The sequence below is a fragment of the Fusarium proliferatum genome (assembly GCF_900067095.1).
Source record: "Fusarium proliferatum ET1 genome assembly, contig: FPRO_scaffold001, whole genome shotgun sequence".
NCBI classification, from domain to species: domain Eukaryota; kingdom Fungi; phylum Ascomycota; class Sordariomycetes; order Hypocreales; family Nectriaceae; genus Fusarium; species Fusarium proliferatum.
In genome coordinates this window covers 662,659-686,143 of record NW_022194790.1, presented here as the reverse complement: position 1 = coordinate 686,143, position 23,485 = coordinate 662,659, and the positions used below count along the sequence as shown (strand labels likewise).

The 23,485-nt window shown below is 49.9% G+C and overlaps 5 protein-coding genes across 5 annotated transcripts; 3 read left to right on the top strand and 2 right to left on the bottom strand.

The window, feature by feature from the left end:
• Positions 1–501: 501 nt before the first annotated feature.
• Positions 502–1,954, top strand: FPRO_01887 (uncharacterized protein; the record flags this gene model as incomplete). Its single annotated transcript, XM_031226484.1, has 3 exons — positions 502–682; positions 733–830; positions 878–1,954. 3 exons carry the CDS (start codon positions 502–504, stop codon positions 1,952–1,954), a joined length of 1,356 nt encoding a protein of 451 aa, XP_031074586.1.
• A 3,118-nt stretch (positions 1,955–5,072) lies between these two features.
• FPRO_01888 (uncharacterized protein) lies at positions 5,073–6,593 on the top strand (the record flags this gene model as incomplete). Its single annotated transcript, XM_031226472.1, has 1 exon — positions 5,073–6,593. The coding sequence occupies one exon, from the start codon at positions 5,073–5,075 to the stop codon at positions 6,591–6,593; it is 1,521 nt and encodes a 506-aa protein (XP_031074585.1).
• Positions 6,594–6,913: 320 nt separating this feature from the next.
• On the bottom strand, positions 6,914–10,018 carry FPRO_01889 (uncharacterized protein; the record flags this gene model as incomplete). The annotated part of the gene is made up of 1 exon (XM_031226461.1): positions 6,914–10,018. The coding sequence occupies one exon, from the start codon at positions 10,016–10,018 to the stop codon at positions 6,914–6,916; it is 3,105 nt and encodes a 1,034-aa protein (XP_031074584.1).
• Positions 10,019–10,613: 595 nt separating this feature from the next.
• On the bottom strand, positions 10,614–12,260 carry FPRO_01890 (putative subtilisin-like serine protease; the record flags this gene model as incomplete). The annotated part of the gene is made up of 2 exons (XM_031226450.1): positions 10,614–11,843; positions 11,895–12,260. The coding sequence occupies 2 exons, from the start codon at positions 12,258–12,260 to the stop codon at positions 10,614–10,616; spliced, it is 1,596 nt and encodes a 531-aa protein (XP_031074583.1).
• Positions 12,261–15,222: 2,962 nt separating this feature from the next.
• FPRO_01891 (putative beige protein homolog) lies at positions 15,223–23,239 on the top strand (the record flags this gene model as incomplete). The annotated part of the gene is made up of 6 exons (XM_031226439.1): positions 15,223–17,809; positions 17,854–18,251; positions 18,297–22,212; positions 22,263–22,420; positions 22,472–23,158; positions 23,207–23,239. 6 exons carry the CDS (start codon positions 15,223–15,225, stop codon positions 23,237–23,239), a joined length of 7,779 nt encoding a protein of 2,592 aa, XP_031074582.1.
• Between the last annotated feature and the right edge of the window lie 246 nt (positions 23,240–23,485).

Here is a 23,485-nt window from a genome sequence, read left to right as displayed (position 1 = left end):
TCATGCTACCCTCACAACGCCGCCCATTCACCTGAATCCCAGATGACGCAACTCAGCATTTCAGTAAGAGACAATACCGATATTATCAGTATAGATGGTTGGACATTGCAATATCTAAGTATCCTAAAATCTTACTAGAGGTTTCTATCAACAATGGATTCCTGCTGCACCATCAAGGGTCTCTCTATACAACAAGTTTTGGTTCCATTACAAAAAAGCACTCTTCATGAGTCAGTCAGAGAAACAAAGAATTGAATAAGAACTCAACACACCATATCCTCAACTACATCACAAGATAAAATCTTATAAAATGTCACAGCAAGCTCTCCAAATTGTAGTCCACGTCCCAGCTCCACTCCGAAAGCCACCCGAAATGTCAATGTCAGATCAAGGGCGCGCCGATCATCGGCCAACTTTAATCCTCATCTCTATAAGAAAATTTAATCCCCGAATATCAAAGCCAAGAAACCCCCAAACATTTGGAATTCTAATCCAAGAATCATGAGCCAAACCTCAATTGAGCTGCGTCAGGACCCCGGTCGTGAAGAGGACTTTGCTTCTTCAGGTCTTGACCTCACGAGCACTCACGAAAATGAAGTTTCTTCTCTCCCGCCGGTAGATGGCGGGAAGGATGCTTGGTTGTTCTTGGCGGCTTCTTTTATGGTTGAGGCTCTTACGTGGGGTGAGTTGAGCTGCCACTTATCGACATGCATCAACTGACTGACTGTATAGGCTTCCCTTTTGCGTTTGGTGTATTCCAAGACTACTACAGTACCAATGCCCCCTTTGAAGGATCCTCGGCCATCGCCATTATCGGTACTTGTGCAATGGTATGCACTATCACCTCCTCTCTATAACCATCTGCTCACATCCACAGGGTATCATGTATCTCGGCCTCCCCTTCACAATGAGCCTTCAACGTCTCTACCCAAGACAAAGTCGCTGGTCTCCCATGATCGGCCTCTTCATAATGTGCATCGCCCTCGCCCTAAGCTCATTCTCCCAAAACACAACTCATCTCATCCTCACCCAAGGCGTCCTCTACGCCATCGGTGGTTCCATCTCGTACTGTCCTTGTATTCTTTACATGGACGAATGGTTCGCCAAGCGTAAGGGCTTTGCGTTTGGGATAATGTGGTCTGGGACAGGTCTCGCGGGCTTTGCGTTGCCGCTTCTTTTTGAGAAGTTTCTTCACGAATACGGGTTTCGTACTACGTTGAGAATTTGGGCGGTTTCTCTGTTCTTGTTGACGTTGCCGTTGGCGTATTTCATCAAGCCGCGGTTGCCGTACTCTGCGACAAGACATATCAATCCTCTCAAGTTAGGCTTTGCGTTGAGGCGAAACTTTTTGCTTCATCAACTGGCTAACATTGCTCAAGCGCTGGGCTTCTTCTTGCCCGGGATTTATCTTCCGTCATATGCAAGAACTGCTCTTGGTGCTGGATCTTTTGCATCTGCTCTTACAGTTCTTCTCGTCAATGTCGCTTCAGTATTTGGCTGCGTCGCCATGGGCGCTCTCACTGATCGATTGCACGTTACAGACTGCTTCATGATTTCCGCAGCCGGTACAACACTGAGCACATTTCTTCTTTGGGGCTTCTCAACAAGCCTGCCCATCTTGTATGTCTTCTGCATCTTCTACGGCGTCTTTGCAGGGTCATACACTTCAGCCTGGACCGGAATCATGCAAATGGTATCATCAACGCCCTCCAACACCCGCACCAGCGGAACATCATTTGATCCTGCCATGGTACTAGGCGTCCTCTCAGCAGGACGAGGAATAGGGAACATAGCGTCTGGCCCGCTAAGTGGAGCGTTAATAAAGGGAATGCCGTGGCAGGGCCAAGCAGCAGGTGGATACGGGACGGGCTATGGGACGCTGATTGTATTTACCGGTGCCACGGCATTGGCCAGTGGCGCGACATTTGTCTTTAGAAGGGTTGGATGGATGTAAACGCCAGATCTCAAGGATCATCCATCTATAGGCTCAAAAGGTACCATGCACCACTTTAGAAAGCTGATTCCTAAATGCCTGACTCGGCAGATGAATTAGCCCTCAATCTAAAATCGAAACCCTTGGGATTGTTTGGGCGCACGCCAATGGCAGGGTCCAACTGACACGCCTAGTCTGACTTTGACACTAGAAAACGGGGTCGATGAAGTGCTTATGACACAATGCTTATGCGAGTCTTTCGGTGAGCCACTCGGCCGAAATGGTTTCTAGACTGCGTTCTTTTTCTGCTAACCCGGGTGGGATCGTTGATGAGTAGACAATTTGATGTTGACACATGTATATATCTAATCGCTCACGTCCTTTCTTTCTCAGATAAGGAGACGTTTCTCTTTACATATACCTCTTCGGACGATCATCAAAATATATAAATATGGCTCTTCAGGCAGATCACGCGACATTAACGGCCCGTGGCCAAGACTACAAGACCGAAAACGCAGCCCTCGAGTCCAAGATCAGGTCCTTACAAAGCGAAATTCAAGAAATACAGGCTTTGCTCGACAGTCATAAACATTGCAGCAAATACCCTCAGACTACCACAACAGCATTGGATTCGAAAGCGGAAGAAGCAGCATCTCTCAAGTGTCCGGCTTGAGAGAACAACGTAACAATGAACGATACAGGAGATTAGGATCAATGCTGACTAGGTGTCTCAGTTTACGTACGTTTCAGTGAAACGGGTACGAAATATGGAGGTGCAGGCTGACGGGAGGGGCTGAGATCGGATCGACGGGATTAATTTGGGAGGGCATTGATACCAATGGCTTGGAATTTAGAATGACGACAGAATGTCACGGATGACACGGAGTAACAACGAGCATGATGCCTTTATTTTGTCCGTCTCTTCTTTAAATATGCCTCACACCTTTTCTTTTCGTTCCTTGCAGTAAAATCGTGTCACTATTGTCGCATGTCGTTCAGCTCAGGTTGCATCCAAGAGACGGGGTACATACATATGATCGCTTATAGAGTTCACCTACGTCGCACTCGATCTGGAGTACGTAATTTCTTGGCAGGCGATAGAGTGCGCGACTCTCTTGTCGATCGTCGATGCCTTATCCCGAGAACTGGTAAAATAAGCCGAGGTCTGGTGGAGATGGTAATATATTATCCGTAGGGTCCGCCTCGGGGAGCAAGAAAACACCAGACCTTTAATATAAGGTATTAAAATAAAGGTAGTAAAGAGTCCCCTAAGCTTAGGCTATATTTACCCAAGTAATTTTATTGCTTAGGGTCAAGGTCCTGAATTTTCTTTCCTCCCTAGGTCAGGTATATCATGCCATCCAGTCTTTCACAGCCATGTCGATCAGCCCCAGATTAATCCAACGTCTTTCTTATTCTACAGGGCGGAGATTATTTTGAGTTTGTGGATCGAGGGGGTTTCAGAAGTGACAGGTGACACGCTGCAAGCTATGTGCATCATCACCCTCTCAGTGCTACACTATATGCTGTACGCGCCCATTTGACGCGAATAACGCGGATGTTGGGTCGACATGGTCAACTTGAGTTTCTCACATGCCTATGCGTGGCGGGGTATAATTGGACGTTTTGATCGTCGACAGGGTTTCTTGAACTTTGTGAGATAGCTAAACGAGGTATTTACGACCAACACTTCATGCCGCTGTGCTGTTCCCGGGGACTGCGGCCTCACTTTTGATTCCCTGCTCTCGGTCAGATGAGTGATTTGAATTATGAATACGTCAAGTGCATCTACTGCAGCATCATTGTGTCATCAGCATGATCTGGGTTTCTGACGGCAGCTGTGAGTCTGTGACCATCTCGGGGTTCTAAAGACATAGTCCCCGCGTGTGTCTAGCCAATAGACGTTTGAAGGGGTGTTCAAGATATACTAAGGCTTACATATGCAAATATTGCGTACGTATCATTTATAGTCGTCCAGCTCAGGGTAGTTATCACTACTTTCTCGGCAACAGTCTTCGTTTCCAGGTCGATATGGCTGGGAGGGCTAGGACGCATTTCATACACGTTTCACTCAATCAGAACCTCGACCATAGCTGATATATTGAGGGTATTCCAAAATCTGTCCTCGGCCATCATCATTGCAATATATTTCTTAGCACCTCAATAATCAGATCAGCTCTTTCTTCGACACTTGGTCATGCTTGCTAACTCAGCTCTCACTTTTTGGTCAGTTTCTAAAGTCAGTACTAGTTAGATGTTACAAAAGGTTTTATTTCAATTTAATACAAGTTTGAAACGAGATTCCACATCGCAGCTGGTGTTGTTCAACTCCGTTCATCTAAATATTGGACAGGTGTAACCGGGAGCAGACTGCGAGCCGAACTGAGGCATTAAATCTCATGGCCTCTTCAGCAATCACTACCCCAATATGATGTCTGACCCTATTAATTATTTCTCACTTGAAATACCATTGCAGAAGTGTTACTGTTTGTGTGGATAAGTGATGTGAGTCGGTTGAGTATGAACAGCCTGACAGTGAAGCAACTCTATTGATCTTGTAACAGGTTCATAATGACCACTTCCACCAATTACTTCCATCTTTGCTTTACTATGGACATTTATCTCAGCAATGTCTCATGTTTCTTTTTGGTCATTGAATTGCAGACTGATCATGGGAATCGTAAGCCAGTGTGATTTGTCTTCATATACTGTATTCAACACGGTACTCGGTGATCGGTCTTCATGATAGGTATGTTAGCAGGCGTGTACTACAAAACCATTTCCCATCACTAAAGATCCTATAATTCATCACAGCTAGTCATGTTCTGAATGTCAAGATACTCCTTAAACTCTATCGTCTCTATCGTTGATGAATAATCTTCCTCCCTAATCGATAAGTTAAATGCCGAATGCTACGAGACCCGCTTGCGTCATCGCCACCCTCATCACTCACTAACAAGTAACACTCACTCAACGCATCACCTCACTTCACTTCACAACCCTCATCACCAACCTCCTCTTCCTCCTCCTCCTCCCTCAAGAAATGCCACAGTCTCAAAACTCAATCGACCTCGAACTCAACCGCCTCAACTCCCCCTTCTCAGACGCCTCAGACTCCGACCCGGATCTTCCGCTAACAATGGATCCACCAACGCCTAAACCGCGCTGGCTCGATCCCCGACCAAGCAGCATCTTCACACGCATCTCAACCTCTCTACAACCCTTCGCGCAATATCTCAGGCACATTTTCCGTCCGAGATTAACGTGGCGATATGTCGCGTGTTCTGTTATCGGCGTCTACGTGCTTTACTGCTTTGTAACATGGCAGCCGTTCTTCTCGTCGCGATTACCGGCTTATTCGGGTCCCCATGACGTAGGGGCCGTTGATCTGGAGATTCCGCTTGAGAAACCGAAGCTTTTGTCTGAGACGCTGCTGAAGAGCACGAAGAAGCCGGCGTTTGAGGTTGAGAGTGTGCTGTTTACGGTGTATTACCCTGCTGTTAAGGGCACCAGGTCAAAGGGTGCGCTACATTCTTGGGTGCCGAAACCGCTGAGTCTTACAGCGGAGGGATATGCGCGCGCCGCGGGGGTGAACAACTTCATCATCCGACCCATCTTCACATTTGCGCTATGGGTTCTCGTGGGCAGTATCACGATTCCCGCCAAAGTAGACGTCCCGCTCTTAGGATCTGACGAGGAGAAGTTTCCGGTCATGGTGTTTTCGCACGGGTCTGTGAGTTCGAGAACGGACTACACGCATTATCTCGGTGAACTCGCCAGTCGGGGCCACGTCATCGCTGCGCTTGAACATCGCGATGGAAGTTGTCCCGGTAGTATGGTCCAGATCAAGAACAAGAAGGACAGGCCTGTGTTTCTCTTGAAGGAGAGCGATCTCATTTCCGAGCCGCCTATGAACGATACGTTGCTCAAGAAAGAGCAGCTTGCGTTTCGCACGGAGGAGATCATGCAGGCTATTCGAGTTCTGAAGGATGTCAACGACGGCAAGGGCAAGGATATCTTCGCCTCGAGCTCCCGTGGCGAAGGCAGCACGTTGGATGGATGGAAGGATCGGCTGGACTTCAAGCACCTGACCCTCAACGGCCATTCTTACGGCGCAACAGGCGCTCTCCAGGCCCTCAAAACAGCCAACACCACCGCTGCAAATCCCGCCATCGGCGGCATCGCTCTCGACCCTGGCAAATCCAGCGGTCAACTCAACACCAACATCCCCGTGCCTCTCCTCGTCGTACACTCCAACTCCTGGTCCAAAACCCACAGTATCTTCTTCGGCCGTCCTCACTTCGACACAGTTCTCGAGCTCGTCCGTGGCGTGCGCGACAAAGTCGGTTCAGCATGGTTTCTCACCAGCATTGGAACAGCCCATCCCAGTGTGACCGATGCACCCCTTCTACAGCCTTTACTGCTCAACTTTGCAACTGGCGCTACGGCGGATGTGAAGAAGGCGTTGGGAGAGTATGTCAAAGTCACGATGGACTTTTTGGAGTTTACAAAGACGAACAAAGAGAATGGCGTGCTGGATGAGGCGGTTACGCATGAGAAGTACGGGGAGTGGGTTAGCAAGGAGAGGGAGAAGAGTTTTCCTAAGGAATATGCCAAGTATTGGGAGGTCCACGCCTGTCCACTCGATCAGGATAAGTAGGCACTAATATTAATACACATTCTCTTTCATATCATCCAAACTTCACGTCAAATGCATTCCCGATGCCTGGATTGACCCCGTGACACAAGTATCCGGCCTCAATTAATGCTATACAGTTTGTGGGATCTTTTTGCAATATTGTCTCGATGAGCTTTCGTCTAAAGACATGTTTTGATACGGGGGGGAACCTGCAGTCAATGACTCCTCAGCTAAGATATATACAAGAGTATTGATGCCCTGCTGCTGCATAACTGTCCACTCCTTCACTAAACATTACTCTTCCCATACCGGGTTACTTCAACGACTCGCACATGTGGCATTCAAAGAAATGCCGCTGGTGAACTGCCAAATCCACTACTTCTACCATCTCCTTGGTTCTGCCGGCTACTCAAAAACAGGTCCACCATCGTCTTGCTGCCCATGGCTTGAGCATCAGACTCTCGATCCCTCATCGTGTCTCCTGGCTGTCTCTCTATTGTCGGAGCTCTGATCGGATACTTCAGGCCAGAGTCTCCTCGAAGAGCAGGTGATCCGGTTCTAGGAGGTTGGATATTTGTAAGAGCACGAACCCCAGGGCTTGACTTGGTTGGTGAGCCTTGCCAACCAGTGACTCGTGTCCGGGACCGCCTCTTGTTGATAGATTCCTCCGGGGTCGAATTGAGACGTCCTATTGTATTTAGTGATCGCATTCGCGGTATCTCCTTCACCAAACCTGTGTCTGGAATGTATCCTCTTGAGCCGACACTTGGCAGAGACGGCACCGCTCGCAGCGTGCTCCTTGGCGGTATAGATGGGGGCCGCTCCTTGGTATAAGTGTTGGCTTTGTAACTCGGCGCTGCATTCTCGTCGTATCCTATCAAGACTTGACGCATTGATCTTGTCGGACTGCCTCCACCTTGAAAGGTTTGCGCGTTGCCCTTGACGTTGCTCAGAGGACTGCGATTCGTTGCCGCATCCTTCGCAGGTGCGAAGTGCTCAGGCGTTGAGCCTATAGAAGCGTTTTCTCTAACATGGCCCAGTGTTGGAAGTAAGTCGTTCCATTTCTCTCGCTTTGTGGGTGTCAAAGGTGCTTCGAGCTGTGACACTTTTGAGCTAAGCCAGGTCTTCCATTCTACAGAACTCGCTGTAGATGTATCTCGTTGTTGTTGACGGCGTGATAGTCTGGTAGGAACCTCTGGCGGTGGTACGGGATCATTATAGATGCAGGTCTCATTCTGTCCCATGGTGTTCTCCGAAGCTGAATGCACCAGATTTGCATCATCGCCCGTACAAGAGTAAACACTTTCTGCATCCCCCACATGCAACTCCTTCCCTGAAGATGGGCTGCTCCCTTGACGCGTCGGGAGGCACAGGGTCGATAGCGAATGTAGATACCTTGATCCCTGAAAGGCGTCTTGTTCGTCTTCAGAGTTCATCTGGCTTGCTCTTAGAGCGCGACGATAAGGACTTGGGGAGCGGAACGATTGACAAGAAGGACTTGCGAAAAATGCAGAGCTCCTTTGGGTGATCGTCCTGTGTGGTTCCAGGCCCTGGAGTAGAACACTAGTACGCTCGCTTTCAGAGTGAGTCCTATCGTCGCTCCAATCCAATGCAGCCGTGTGTTCGACTGTAGATGCGTGGCCGGCTTCGGGCTGGTGCTTGTTCTCGTGCTCGGGGACCTCAGTGGCTAAGCTTGAACTTCGAGAAGAATGACCTCCGTTGTCCCTGAAAACGTTATCATCAGGCCGAACGCACCGAATGGTGGAGCAATCCCATTGTCTGTTGGTGGATTGACCATCACGATCTCCGGTGTTCGTTCCTCTGGATTTGGCAGAGCCTGGCTGAGACTGCAAGACCCTATCCGTCGGCTCCTTGCGTGCAAGTCGCTCCATAAGGGCTGAGTAGACACGTTCGCTGTCAACCGACATGTCTGCAATCATGTCTCTAGTTTGCTGCTCCAGGTATTCGATCGATCGAACTGATGAAGGAATATGCGTACCATTCTCTTTGATCACAGAGAGGCGCTGCCTCTCCCAGTCTCCAAGAGTCCCATGGCTTGTCACTGTATTTGTCATCGAGTTCGTCCAGCTGGTGACGCGAGACTTGTCATCTGGAATATGCTGGTCGCCGTCTCCAAAGCTTTCAACGCTGCCTTTGCGAGACCTGAGCTGTTGGTTGGACGGCACGGCGTGCAGAGAAGGCACATGCGATGTAACCTGAAACATGGATGCTTCTTCGGTCAACTCAGCATCCCTAATCTGCAAGCAACTTTCTGCATCCGAATCCTTCTCCACCGCGTCTTGTTCGTGTTCATGCTGGTCTGAGTCCTCGGAACTCTTTCCTCTGCCAAACAGCCCTCGCAGTCGGGATCTGAGCCCTTGAGATACCTTGCGCGCCGTCCTTCGGATGCCTCTCTGCTTTGAACTGGAGATAGTAGAAAGGGCCGAGACTGCCGTGTTGTTGCTGCTATTGCGCATCGACTTCCGGAAGGGGGAGCCTTCGCTTTGTGTGTGCTTTGGGCGTAGCAAAGAAGATGATTGACTCTTTTTCGCATCTTGTTCTTGTATCTGTCGGAATCTCTCTCTAGCAAGTTGAACTGCCAGATCATGATCATCAGCATGGCTGCTTGACCGTGACGCCGCCAGCCGTCGCCGGGTTTTGAGGAAGCTCATTGATGTAGAAGCTCTGAGACTCGCATTGGGGGGCATCGCAGTCTTTAGCTGTTCATTTTCGCTGTTCGCAGGCAGACATCGAGAAACTATAGGCTGCTGGCGAGTCCTTGCAGGCCAAGTCTTACTAGAAATTGTCCCTGTCTCTGCATGCGAGGAAGTCACCATTGACCGGGACTTCCTAACCTTTTTGTAGGACACATCCATCGAAGCAGCATCTTCTTCTGGGTGGTAACACGAGTCGGGTGGCTGCAGCGTCTCTAGGTAACGTCGGGTAAGAGAGAAGTTATCTGGTCCTTCGTTATGGAACGACAGCGTGGATGAGGGTCTGGCGTTTGCTTTCCCGAAAGCATGGATCGCGGAAGTTGCTTTTGTCGGAGAATCTCTTCCACCATTCGCTCTCGATGCAAAATTTCTGCGTGGGTGAGCTGACGGCCCGGTAAAGCGAACGCTTTTCTTGCGAGCGATGTTTGAACTGCCATGGCCGCTCAGAGCACTGTCAGTCCGCTCCGGGCTGTGTCTGATGACGCTGCCAGTGCCATCACTCCTGTCGGGATAGAAGCTCGCAGGGTCCCGTGGGAGTGGCATTCCCTCACTACTATCCCTATCTTGAGCTCGCTGATACGAGACTACAGCAGCGATGTTAGCATCTCGTTCAGCCCTGGCAGGATTGATGGATTCAAGATCGCGCATGGGACTGCGGGTGACAGAGTTGGTCGATTTGCTTCGACTCAGCGGACGGCGATTCTTCTTTCGAGAGCTGTTACGTCGCAGCATTTCTCATAAATGTTCGGATCTGCAACTGCAAATAAGAGTTTGGTATCAATGAAGGCTGACTGTAGACACGAAAACAACAATATGAAGGATAGAGTGATGCCTTGTTGGTAATGGCATCATTGAATAGGTAGCACGAGAGACAGACATGGCATAGAATGACTCGACACTTGAGGTAAACATGAGGAAGGAACGGGAGGGCATTTGTATCGTTCGAAGATGGAAGGAACTATTCGCAGGTGAGCAACAACGAAAGAGCGTTAACTCTGGCACAAGCACCTCCAAAGCACCTACCCTCCCTCAGGTGCCCGCCGTATCGGCGATGGTCAGATAACAACATGCACATGAACAGCACAGAAAGCAAGCGTCATGACGCAGAAAATTGATCATGTAATAAGGAGATGTATTGTAATTGAGCAAGCCTAAATCTAGCCTGCCCCATGGACTAACCCATGCATCCAAGCGCACAATGTGATGACAACTGGTCATCTAGAAGAGCAAGCGCCCCTATCAATGTCATGTAACCCAAACCAAAATACCCATAACAATCCGTAACCCAACATAATGTGTACCCAGTGCAGTGATCAGATTATAGATCTTACAGGTTGAGCTCCTTAAGGAACTCCTCAAGCTCCTCATCGACGAGCTCGTGGATCTTCTTGGAGAACTTCTCGGCCTTGGAGCCAAGCTCCTTGGCACCAGTGGTCAGCTTACCAGAGACGAGGTTGACCTCCTGCTCGACAGCGTGCTTGATCTCCTCGACGCGAGAAGAGGGAGCAGCCTTGACCTTGTAGCTACCAGCCTCAACAATCTTCTTGTAGTCGCTGCAGCCACCACCGTTCCAGGCGAGCAGGTTGGGGGTGTCGGAGGGAATGTCGGAGAGAGCATCCTCAGTGGCGACGGAGATAAGGTTCTCCTTGAGCTTCTTGGGAGTGATGGAAGCAAGAGCGTACTCGGAGTCCTCAGCGGGCTGAAGAGAGAGGTAGTAGGCGAGGAGACCAGCAATGTGGGGAGAGGCCATGGAGGTACCAGAGATGGTGTTGACGGCGTACTTGGATCCGATCCAGGTAGACTGAATGTTCAGACCGGGAGCGAAGATGTCAGTGCACTTTCCGTAGTTGGAGAAGTAGGCACGGCTGTCATCAAGGGCAGAGGCACCGACGGTGACGGGCTCAGAAGCAGCAGCGGGGGAGTAGTTGCAGGCATCAGCGTTGTCGTTGCCAGCGGCGACAGCAAAGTGAATACCAGTGCGGACGGCAGCGTTGACGGCAGCATCGAGAGCCTGGGTCTTACCACCACCAAGAGACATGTTGGCGACGGAGCCCTTGAAGCCCTTTCGCTTGCCATCCTTGGCCTTCTTCTTCTGCTCCAGATGGCTGGTGGCAGCGAACTCAACACCCTTGACAACGTCGGACATGGATCCGGAGCCGTTAGATCGGAGGACCTTGACGGCATAGACGTTGGCCTTCTTGGCAACACCGTACTTCTTACCGGCGACAGTACCGGAGCAGTGAGTACCGTGACCGTTGCCATCCTCATCGGCATCGCCAGAGGGAATGGTCTTACCCCAGTGGGCACGGCCCTCGAAGTCGACGTGGTCGACATTGGTACCAGTGTCAACAATGTAGGCATCGACACCCTCACCACCATCGGAAGAGTAGAGGTACTTGTTGAAGGTACCGAAGTTGAGGGTGTTGCGGTGGGAGATACGGGCAAGACCCCAAGGAGCCTGTCGCTCGGTCTCGCCGTCGCACTTGTCCTCAGTGATCATGTTCTGGGAAACAGGGACCATGGTGTGGACAAGAGTGTCTCGCTCAATAAACTCGACCTGGTTGATGTTAGCTACTGATGATCGTGAGACATAATCGGAGATACTTACGTCAGGGTGGTTTCGGACCTTCTCGATCATGGACTCGTCAAAGTGGCCAGCATAGCCCTTGAAGGCATCACCGATGTCAAAGGTGTGCTTCAAGCCAGAGAAGGTCTTGTCTGTGAAAGGAATGGAGCGCTTTCGCAGCTCGAGGCGCTCAGTCTCGCCTTGCTTGTGTGTATCCTGAACCCACATGTGATGGTCGCTGGCAGCGGCATGATCAACATGGTCCTTGAACTTGATGATGTACGAGTCTGGGATGGTCTCAGCATCGATGGAGCTCAGGATGGGAGCGGCCTTGTCGTGGACTGTGCCGACGCTGAAGGAGGCAGCACTGGCGACAGCCGCCATAGAGAGGGTGAGAGCGGATTTCATGGTGACGAAAGGCGCAATGACGAAGCTGAAGCGACAAAGCTTGTGTTTGGTCTACCTGCGACTCAAAAACAGAAAACAAATGGACAAACTGATGTCCTCGACCGTCTGAATAGATGGAATCAGACGAGATCGATACTTCAAAGGATGGGGAGAGAGATGATGGATATGGATGAGATGATGAAAGGAAGAAGAAGCGATGGCGGCAGCACCTGGGGTAGATAAGCAAAGCACGAGCAGCGTGCGACAGCTCCAGTGTTGCCTCAGCGGGCCTGGGGGAACCGGCAGGAGGGTGTGACGCATCCATCGCTAGGATGGGCGATAACACAGTGGCTGAGGACCGAATATGGTTTAGCGCACGTGCTAGAGGACCAATGGCCGTCACCGAGGCAATGCGATAACGGCACCTGTTTGGGCCAGGTACCTCTTAGCTCTCATGACGGGCCGTGTGAGAGTTTGGCCATGCACTGAGTTCAGAAGGCCGAGGCGGGCTACAGTTCAGCCGTCTTGACCCGAGGAATGGTCATGATGAAGATGAGGAGCCTGTCATGGTCGTTTCTACTGAGATTCAAGGAGATGCAGCGATTATGCGAACACCTATTCACCGCTTCTGATCGTTTGAGAGTCAACTGATGGCGAGTGATTGCCTCATGTTGACGAAGGCTGACAACCCGGTCGTGTTTGTCCGCCTCGTTTCGAGTCATGGCTCATGGATAGGCTCTCGGTAACGAGAGCGAACACGACATCACTGTACTCAAGGTTGAGAGCAAGATTTACTTCTCATGCATGCTTATTCGTTGACGATTCAACCTTTTCATCAAACTTCACAGGTTATCATGTGTCCTTTCCATTATGTTCCCGGCTCGTATCTTCATCTCAACGGAGTATTGGCTCCTCAAGGCTGATCCATTACAGTTACTCAGCCATAAACAGATACAGTTCATCATGAATACGCAAGCTCCCTCACACTGTGCTACCTCAGGCAGATCAAAGTATCCTGCTCGCGCCGAAACCAAGATCCACCCAGACAGGGTGAGCTTCAACAAGTCAGGTACCTTCCAGTTTGCGGTGTTTGCAGCCAAAAACAGGTGTCTCTCTACCCAGTGCTAAAACGCAGAATGCGGGGAGGAACTTGGCTCCGATTGGTCTCCACTGACCTAATCCGCCTGATCCATCGAGTCAGACGACGTCCCTGGCACGTGCCCAGTGTAGCATGCCCATGTCTCAATTCAAGCGCTGTTCGCTCCAAGCCAACGCCGGCAGCGCCTCACCATCCCAGTCCGTTCCCAGGGATAAAGTGACCTTTTGTCTTGGGGAGATTCGATTCCTTGGAAAGACAACACAGCAGAGTAGACGTCATGATTCACTATGCGAAATTGATAAGCCATTTCACGGTATCCATTCATCATCTCACCAGGCACCCAGAACATCCGGGGCTTAACGTTGGCCAGTGCTTTGCTCTCTGTCAATGCACGCCAGGCACCTTGAGCTCCAAGCTCGGGTGAGGTACATACGCATGCGTAGCGCGACTGCATCTGGTACATAGCTCTCGGGGAGCTCTCCACTCTCAAGTATCGGCAGCAATTTGTTATCTCGCCGGCTCAGATAACGCCATTAAGCAGCACTTGTAGCTCATCCTAGGCGTCGGACGACCGAGCTGCTCAACAAATTGTCTGATTATCAATTCTTTGTCTAGTAGATAAGCTGATGCCTGCCTGTTTGAGATAAGGATTAACGGATCTCGGAACATCTATGGTTTCAATTATCCCATGTTCGACAAAGCTCCTGATCTATTTATGATGATGATTAGCTACCATTTTACTCCGTAAATAACACTAAGTTTTGTGACTTAAGTTAATGCTTAGGCGAAAGCAACACAGAAGCCAGATGCCTTTTTACATATATTAAATCGGCATTGTTTTTTTAAGTATATGGCTCTATAGCCTGCCTTGCTTATAGATGCATGCACCCTGGAGCTGAGCAGCAAGACCCTGATTTGAGGCTACTATCGCATTCGAAGCATGTGCCTAGCCTATCGTAAACAGCCAGATTAATTGTCTGGGAACATTTATGCAGAGTATTTACGGCTGCGCATTGTTTGTCTTATTCTAAGCTTCATGATGTTTCTCGTGTTCATCGTATTCTTGATTTCGCAGCATCTTCTATTTAACAAGCAGTCAGCAAGATCTGTATGTTTAATGCAGGACCAATCTTCAAAGTGACACAAAAGGTCATAATTTACATAGATATGTATTCCAATTTTACAAAGAAATAGCAGGACCAGTGGTTACACAACTTCATGGCATCTATGTTCGTACGAGCTACCCTGAACCAAATATCGACGTCACCGAGACAGGGCGTTTCAAACAAGACAATGTCTCGAGTATCAACACCATTATATCCAAAATTCACGATGAGTGGTACGATGTAGTTGATCTTTTCCAAAATCCTCACATTGAAACCCTCCTCCTTATGCAGGTGTGGAGGTTGCCATCAGGTGCACGCGTTCATGTCACTCCAACATCGTGACTCGAGCTTCGTCAGCTCAGGCGATCCGCTCAAAAGTAGTGGCACTGACAGGAGTGAGGGGCCGCCTTCGCCACAGCCAAGCCACACCTCCAAGGCTGACCCCGAGTTACAGTATTGAGCACAGGTAGTCCAGGCTCCAGTCGTGACCGTTTGTTTCAAGACACCTTCGCTAATTTTCAGCTTCAAAGTCTGTTGGACGAGTCTGAGTCCCGATACCTCCCGCCGATCTTCCTCACAAATCGCCGAGTCCCGTGGTCGTGTTCTGTGCGCTGTCCTTCCCCTGCAAGAGAGCTTCATGCGCCCCGCGCTGGTAGCTCCAACAAGTTCTAAATCTTACTCTTCGATGCCTACGACGACTGATAACGGCCTGGACCCTTGAAGGGCTCAGGGGGAAAGGTTGCTTCTGGAATGAACCCGTGATAAAACAACACACAAAATGGCGTCAATACCAAGAAGATACCGGTCGTCCACCTCGGCCTCGAACCCTCCGAACAGCAAGTCCTTCGAGATAATAAAGGGCTTGCTCGAAGCTCTGAACCTCGATACGACTCTACACAAGCAAGACGGATACCCTCAAATACCGCCATTGTTACGGAAACTCCGACATATCATACAGCATATTTCTGCGACGCACTCGCCCGTCCTTCAAGATGACTTTCGACACGCCGATGGCTTCCAAACCATACTCAATCTGCTGCGAGCCTTCTCAGGCTACTACGACCCCGATAAGCGAAGTGATGCGGACATGCTTGCTCTGTTTAAGCTGCTAGGAGATTGTCTCAACCTGCTCTCGGGGGCGCTACGCGGACATTCAGGGAACCGACGGTTTTTTCGTTATCGAGTCGAGGGAGGCGGTTGGGAGGCTTTAGAACAAGTTATCGCAAGCATAGGACTCGGCGGGGCTGAGCCTGATGCTTGGATAAGTTGCCATGTCTTTGGCAAGCTGCTCGCCTTTTCCCTCGATGACGAAGCCCTCGATCTTCTATGCCAATCAATCGCGAAATCACTACGACCCGACGACGAGAATTCCCCAAAAGAAGAAGAGGATGATAGCGCTGAAGAACAATGGGATCTTGTGCTGGCCAAGTCTGCCGAAAATATTACACCTGGTGTGAAGGAGGTTGTCAATGCTAAGACCATAATACGGCATCCTGAAATTCTGAGAGCAGTTGTCAGCTTCTGGATGGCCATTCCTCGAATGAAAGATGGCCTCGCAAACCCCGCCTCTCTACTCGTCCTGGAGACAATTCACAGCATCATCGCCGTTTCTATATATAACCGCGCTGCCGTCCATTCCACGGGTGCCTTGTCACAATTCCTACGGGTCGCCTTCAATGTCGATTCAGCACTTAGCCCACCTGAGCGAGAGAAGGTTTTGGGGATCTGCAAAATGCTCATGTTTTTGGGTGTCAATGAACCTGCCGATACACAATTCCTCTTATCAAGGCCTGGTTTTGAAGCGTCCGAGTTCTGCTTACAGATGACATCAAAGCATTCCGGCCCCCCATTCTTCCAATTCGATCTCTCATTGCACGGCCATTCGTCCCTTGAATTGGCGAGTCTTGGTCGATCGTTTCCACCACAGTCTAGTGCGGGCTACACGTTTACAGCGTGGATTCGAATAGACAGCTTCGATCCTACTGCACACACAACCATATTTGGTGTCTTTGATTCCACACAAGCATGCTTTCTGCTAATGTATCTTGAGAGGGATACTCACAACTTTATCCTTCAAACATCTGTTACCTCCAACAAACCTAGTGTCAGGTTTAAGTCTGTTTCCTTCAAAGAGAAGAAATGGTATCACATTGCTATTGTGCATCGCCGACCAAAGGCATTAGTTACCAGCAAGGCGTCACTATATGTGAATGGTGAATTCTCAGAACAAATTCGCTCCAACTATCCCCATCTCCCACCTTTGTCAAATGGCGCGCACGATAGCTTTGCGTCGTTCAACTCGAACCAGAACAAGACGAACCCAGTGCAGGCCTTTATCGGTACGCCTAAAGACCTTTCGAACCAAATAGGACCTGGACTTGTGTTCTCGCGATGGTCGCTTGCCTCGGCGCATCTGTTCGAAGATGCCTTGAGTGATGACTTTTTGGCAGTCCACTATGGTCTTGGGCCGCGATACCAGGGCAATTTCCAGGATAGCTTAGGAGGCTTTCAGACCTATGAGGCATCAGCCACCTTGGGACTCAGAAACGAGATCGCACATCCTGGAAAGGGCGAGACCTCGGACATTATAAGGGCTGTCCGTGAGAAAGCAGGTTCATTGTTACCAGAGTCCAAGATCCTCCTCAGCATTCTTCCTTCAGCCACATTCCCAGAAAATGTGCAATTTTATGACACAGGACTGTTGAGGTCATTGCCGCGAAACTGTGCTCGCAATCTCTTCCGAGCATCAAACCAAGAAGGTGCTCCTCTAGCCATCAATTGTGCGGTGCCAAGTCTTCCGGATTCTTTGTTTAGAGTTCAAGGCCTTCTGCAATTCCGAGGCAATCCCATAGTCGCTGTGCCATCGTACTTGGACGAAAACCTATGGCGGCTTGCTGGTTTCACTCCGTTGGCTTTGAAGTTGTTTGAGCGAGCATCGTCAATAGAAGAGACAGTGAGATCGGCAGAAATGCTGTTTTACTGCATTCGACAAAGCTGGAGGAACAGTGAGGCAATCGAGAAGGATAATGGATATGGAATTTTGGCGATGCTTCTCCGCGTCAAGCTAGGCTATGACCGCAGCAGTGGCGACTCAACTGTCACCCGACTCCAGGTTTCTAACGAGGACCGCGATCGGCTGGCGTTTCAACTACTGAGTCTCATCCTTGGCTTCGTTGGATATAACCACACAGAACCAATGGAGTCTTTCATCATCAACCCCCTTGCGTATCGCATCTTGCTCATTGACCTGGACATCTGGCGAAAGTCGGCGCCTCGGATCCAAGAGCTTTACTATAAACAGTTCGTGACATTCGCAGTTAAGAGCAAGTATCACGAATTTAACAGTCGGAGACTGATAAGGATGAGTATGTTATGTCTACACTTTGCGAATCGTGCTGATCGTTCCCAGGAATTGTCAAGAGGCTGCTCGATGCCATGAAAGGAGAGGTTGTATCAGAAGACACGATATCTCACTTCATGGGCGCTTTCGAAGTTCTTGTAGCGTCCAACTTTAGCCAAGAGGTCATGCGATCGCTGTCTCTTTTCATCACATACGCCTTCCACTCACAACCTTCTTCTTTACCACGAACTCCACGACCTCTTTCGGCCATATCTAGATCAAGCACTCCAGTTCCACGACGACGAGGCACGCCGACTGATCCCACCTCAGCTGCGGTTGCCTCTGGGTTGAAGTTCTTGACTAAGAAGCAGCTTGGTGTCAAGGTTCTTAGCATGTATTCGCGCATTCTGTGTGAAAAGGGCAACACAACGCACATCAAGAAGTTTGCTCGTACTGTAACAAATAAGGTGAGCAAGTCGCTCTGGCGGCATCTTCTTGACTAATTTCTATAGTGGCTGTTGTACTTACTGGCTGAAGACGATCCGGAGGTCGTTGTCCACGGTTGCAAGATCCTGGCGCGTCTCCTCGTTACCCATGGCTCGAACTATACCTCGAAATTCGCCGGAAAGTCGGGAGGCTTCATCATCATGTCAAACAGACTCAAGCGATTTTGGGATATGCCAACTCTGTGGCCCATTTGCTTCAGTATCCTGTTTGGTTACGATGTGGCTGAGATCAACTTTGACAGAAATTTCGACTTCTTCAGTCTTTTGGAGACATTCGGCAAGCGAAAAGTCGTATACCCAGACTCATTGTCCGTCATTACTGCCATGCTACAGCATGGTCTGAAGGATGTGATGAGACATCAGGATGATCCAGACTCGCCGGCAACACATATAGACCCATCTTTCGCGCTTAAGAAGCACGCATCGTCCACTGAACTACGCCCGCGAGCAAGCTCCATGAACTTGGCCACTGCCCTTGAGACACGCTCCAACTTCTCGCGAGACAGTGAGCGAGTTGCAAGCTATGCTAGCGTCCTACATACTGTTATTCGCTTCCTTTCGGATCTCCACGCGCGCTCAACGGAATTCAGGGACTTTGCTTTGAACTCAGAATGGGTGAGACTGCTGCTCTCAGCACTCTACCCAGTCATCGTTAGCGCCGATGCGGTGACACCCGAAACCGAGTTAAACTCAGGCGATACGGCGCTGACGTTTGAGGGGACTGATGTTATCATTCGTCCAATTAGTGGTAGTGCTTCCAATGCCACGCCTATTGTACGAACAACAAGCGTGGATCCGGTGCCGTCGCCTCAGTCAACACCACCAAAGGGTACACCACTGCGGAGAGCCTCGTCGTTTATCCTACTCACCCAACAAAAATCACCGGTTGGACCCAGTCCAGCTCGACTGAACCCAGCGCTGCCTTCATTGCGATCAGCACCGAGCAAGAAGCCTAGTAGCGATATCTTGGATGGACTCTTAGAGCTGGTGGTGAATGTCTTTATGGACCAGCTTCTCGCGCGGAAAGATTTCCCAGGGTTTGGCCTGTTCACTAAAGTCCCTCCTGGATTCCGTGAACACCAAGCGTACTTTGAGTCTTATATCTTGAAGCATGTGATTGCCCAATTGACGAATAATGTTCAGCTCAATCAGAAAGCAATATGCGAGCCTCGTGTACTGACCAACCTCTCTCGATTCTGCACACATATGTCGGAGGCCATCTTTGAAGGCTGGTTCATGAATGGCGCCGAAGCTATGATTGACTTTGTTGGCATGCTCCTCGAATTTCTGCAGCGTCCTGATATTTCGAACCTCAAGAGTGTCCGACTTTGCAGCCAGGCTGTCGCCACAATCCGAAGCTGTTTACTCAGGATCATTCTTTTGAGATTATCAGATCTTGACAATCAAGAAACCACTTTGGTGGAGGCCAAGCAGTTTATGGACAAGATGGTGTACTGGCAGATGTCAATTCTCGGGTGCTTTACCAGCGAGGATGAGTTCCTCAAACTCTTTTGGTACCAGCTCTACACAAAACTCATTGGCGACAAGATGCCCCTTCGTATTGCGGCAGCTAACTTCTTACGCATTATCTTGGTGCAGAAGCCAGAGGAATCTGCTACGCTAATCCGCTCTTGCATGTCGCCAGACCAGAAGCAACTTACGAAGGACTTTCAAAAGTTGACAGGTGTGGATGATGAATCATTCGTTGACTGGGTTGATAAGCACCGCCCATCACTTGATGTCCTCTTCTTTGGCGGTATGTCTAAAACATGGGAGGATTTCGTCAGTTTAGAAAACGTGCGAACTTCGGAGACAGCCAAAGTTCGTCTCACAAAGCGCAAAGACAAGCTCAGATCCTTGCATGCGGAGAGCATCAGTACAGAGAAGATTCTCATCAGTCACGATATTGGTAACAGCGCCTGGATGAAGAGCATCTACAACTCTGAGTACTTCAAGTATCAGCGACTCATGCAGGACCAACAAGATGACCTAGTATTCCTAAGCGCGGCTTATACCAAGATGGAGCGGGATCTTATGAGGCCTGGTGCGGTGTTCAGTGAGGCAGCTACACCCAAGTGGAAGCTTGATCGCACAGAAGGACGAAATCGAATGAGGCTGAGGGTCCTACCGGATTTTACGATCAGTAAGGATGAGTATCAACCGAAGAGGAAGGCGAGCGAGGTGCTACAGACTCTCCGGATCAATACATCGGCCAGTCCAGCTCCTTCGATCCAGGCTTCTGCTGTGACGCCAACGAAACCAAGCGCTGCATCGGCTCTGGATGGAAACACTGAACAGCCTCAATTCACGGAGGAGCCAGAATCCACTGAGCCAGCCGAGCAACCCAGCTCTGGTGTTGCGCCTGAGGATGACTTTGAGCTTGTGGACGATCCCAATGATCCCAACGAAGGAGACGAAGGTTTCGAGGACAAGAACCGCAAAGTGATGCGACGGCTGGAGCGTGGAGACCAGGTTCAGTCTGCATACAACATCTCACGCATCATCGGACTGGAAGCATGTGAGGGGATCCTCATAATAGGCAAGGATGCCCTGTACATAATGGACAACGTGTTCCAGTGTGCCAACGGCGACATCGTCAATGTCTGGCAGGCTCCGTCCGAAGAGCGCGATCCTTTCTCTCAGATTGTCACGGACGCGAAGACTTCTGAGAAGCGACAGAACAATAAGGAGCAGGAATCGAGGCATTGGCGATGGCAGGATGTTATCAGCATTTCGAAGCGCCGGTTCCTGTTTCGAGACGTTGCGATTGAGGTGTTTTTCACAGATGGCCGAAGCTATCTCTTGACCACGATCAACCCTGTGGTGCGAGATAACCTGTTCGTGAAAATGCTCAGCAAGGCACCCCACACAAGCGGCGCAAACACGCTTCCGAACCCTGAAGATGCTTGGCGCCTGGAGTCTCTCAAGGTCTTTGATGAGTCGCCCCAGGGATTTGGGTCCAAGTTCGGCACATTCTTCAACTCTTCGCCTTGGAACCCTCTCCTTAAGAAATGGCAGAAGGGCGAGATCTCCAACTTTCACTATCTCATGATGGTCAACACTATGGCTGGAAGGACGTTCAATGATCTGACTCAATACCCAGTCTTTCCCTGGGTTCTGGCTGACTATACAAGCGAGGACTTGGACCTTGATGATCCCAACACCTTCCGCGATCTGTCAAAGCCAATGGGTGCCCAGACACCGAACAGAGTGGGAGGGTTCGTTGAGAGCTACAATGCATTGGCTGAGATTGGTGAGATTCCTTTCCACTATGGTACACACTACTCTTCTGCCATGATTGTCTCATCATACCTGATTCGTCTACCGCCATTTGTTCAGTCATACATCCTGCTGCAAGGCGGAAGCTTTGACCACGCCGACCGTCTGTTCCAGTCGATCCCAGAAGCCTGGAAATCAGCCTCTTGCAAAAACAAGGCTGATGTCAGAGAGCTCATCCCCGAGTTCTACTGTCTCCCTGAATTCCTGACCAACGTCAACGGCTACAACTTTGGCAATCGCGAAAGCAACGGCGTTAAGGTCGACCACGTTGAGCTTCCGCCATGGGCCAAGGGTGACCCGAGGATCTTCATCGCCAAACACAGAGAAGCGCTTGAAAGTCCGTATGTGAGCGAAAACCTACACCAGTGGATTGATCTGGTCTTTGGTTACAAGCAACGAGGTGAAGCAGCTGTGGAAAACCTCAACGTGTTTCATCATCTCTCGTACCGTGGTGCAACGGATCTGGACAGCATCACAGATGCAAAGGAGAGAGCTATTCTAGCTGGTGTGATTCATAACTTTGGACAGACGCCTCATCAAGTGTTCATGAAGTCGCATCCTGCTCGAGAACACGTCAAGAGTCCAGTTAGACGATTAGACAGCAGTGTGTTTTCGCTGGGCTGCCTACCACATCCACTCCTTGGTAAGAGCTCTGCTTACTTTGAACCCAGATATCACTAACCGATATAACAGAAAGCCACGAACGAGTAGCCTCTCTCATCCACGCCTCCAAACTCGACCGCTTGCTGTGCGCTTCTCCATTCCGCCTCAACTTTCCACCATACGACAAATTCCTTGAATGGGGATTCGCAGACAATAGCATTCGCTTCTTCTTCAGCGACAATCGAAAGGTAATGCAGAACCTTGCCCCTCGTTCTGGTCACGTCGCTAACTCAACAAAGCCTGCTGGACTCTTTGAGAACCTCCACATCGGCCAGATCTCATGTGCTTGTTTCGCCGACTCCAAAACATTGATCACTGCTGGAGAGGACTGTGTTGTTTCGGTATATGCATTGCAGACTTTACCTGGAAAGCCGGTTGAATTACTGCCGAGGTCCAGTCTTTTTGGACACAAATCGCCTGTCACAACGATTGCAGTCAGCAAAGCGTTCAGCACACTTTTGACTGCTTCTGCAGATGGACAAGCATTCTTGTGGGACCTGAACAGACTGTCGTTTATTCGAAAGCTGCCATTGGTTCGACCTGTCGAGTGTGCACGTATCAACGATATTTCGGGTGAGATTCTTCTCTGCTCGGGACCTAACGTGATACTGTACACCCTCAACGGCACACTCCTCCTGGAACAGAATGTCTGCTTTGAGCAGGACGACTACATACACTCATGTGCCTTTTACGAAGGCGCCGGAAACGAGTGGCTCGACAATTACTTGATCTTCACGGGCCATAAGCGGGGCAGAGTCAATGTCTGGCGACGCAGTATCGTCGGCAGTCGATGGACGCTTGAGCTTCTCAGAAAGCTGGACCATGTCGACTATAAGAACGATAAGGGTGGCAACACAGAGGCAGGCATAACGTGCATCAGCCCAATGCCAACATGCGTCTACACAGGAGATGATGACGGTCGAGTTGTAAGTGTCTCCTCCTCTCAATAATGTTCCTCCAACTAACAGTCCTAGTACGAATGGAATCTACTAAGCAGGGAGAGATAGAGTCTTTCCCTACCAAATCGGACATCAGTTCGATATGACCACCGACATAGCCTCGTATGATTAAAGAGGAGGGGGATATTCTGTTTTTTTGGCTTCTTGCACATTACTGCGGCGTTTCCAGCTTGATGTTTATACGCATGCTTAGAAAATCAACGACTCGCGCACATCCTCACACAACACACACACATATATATAGGTATCGAAATGTAGACAGCCGGCGGAAGGATTGATTGTAGAAAAATCGAA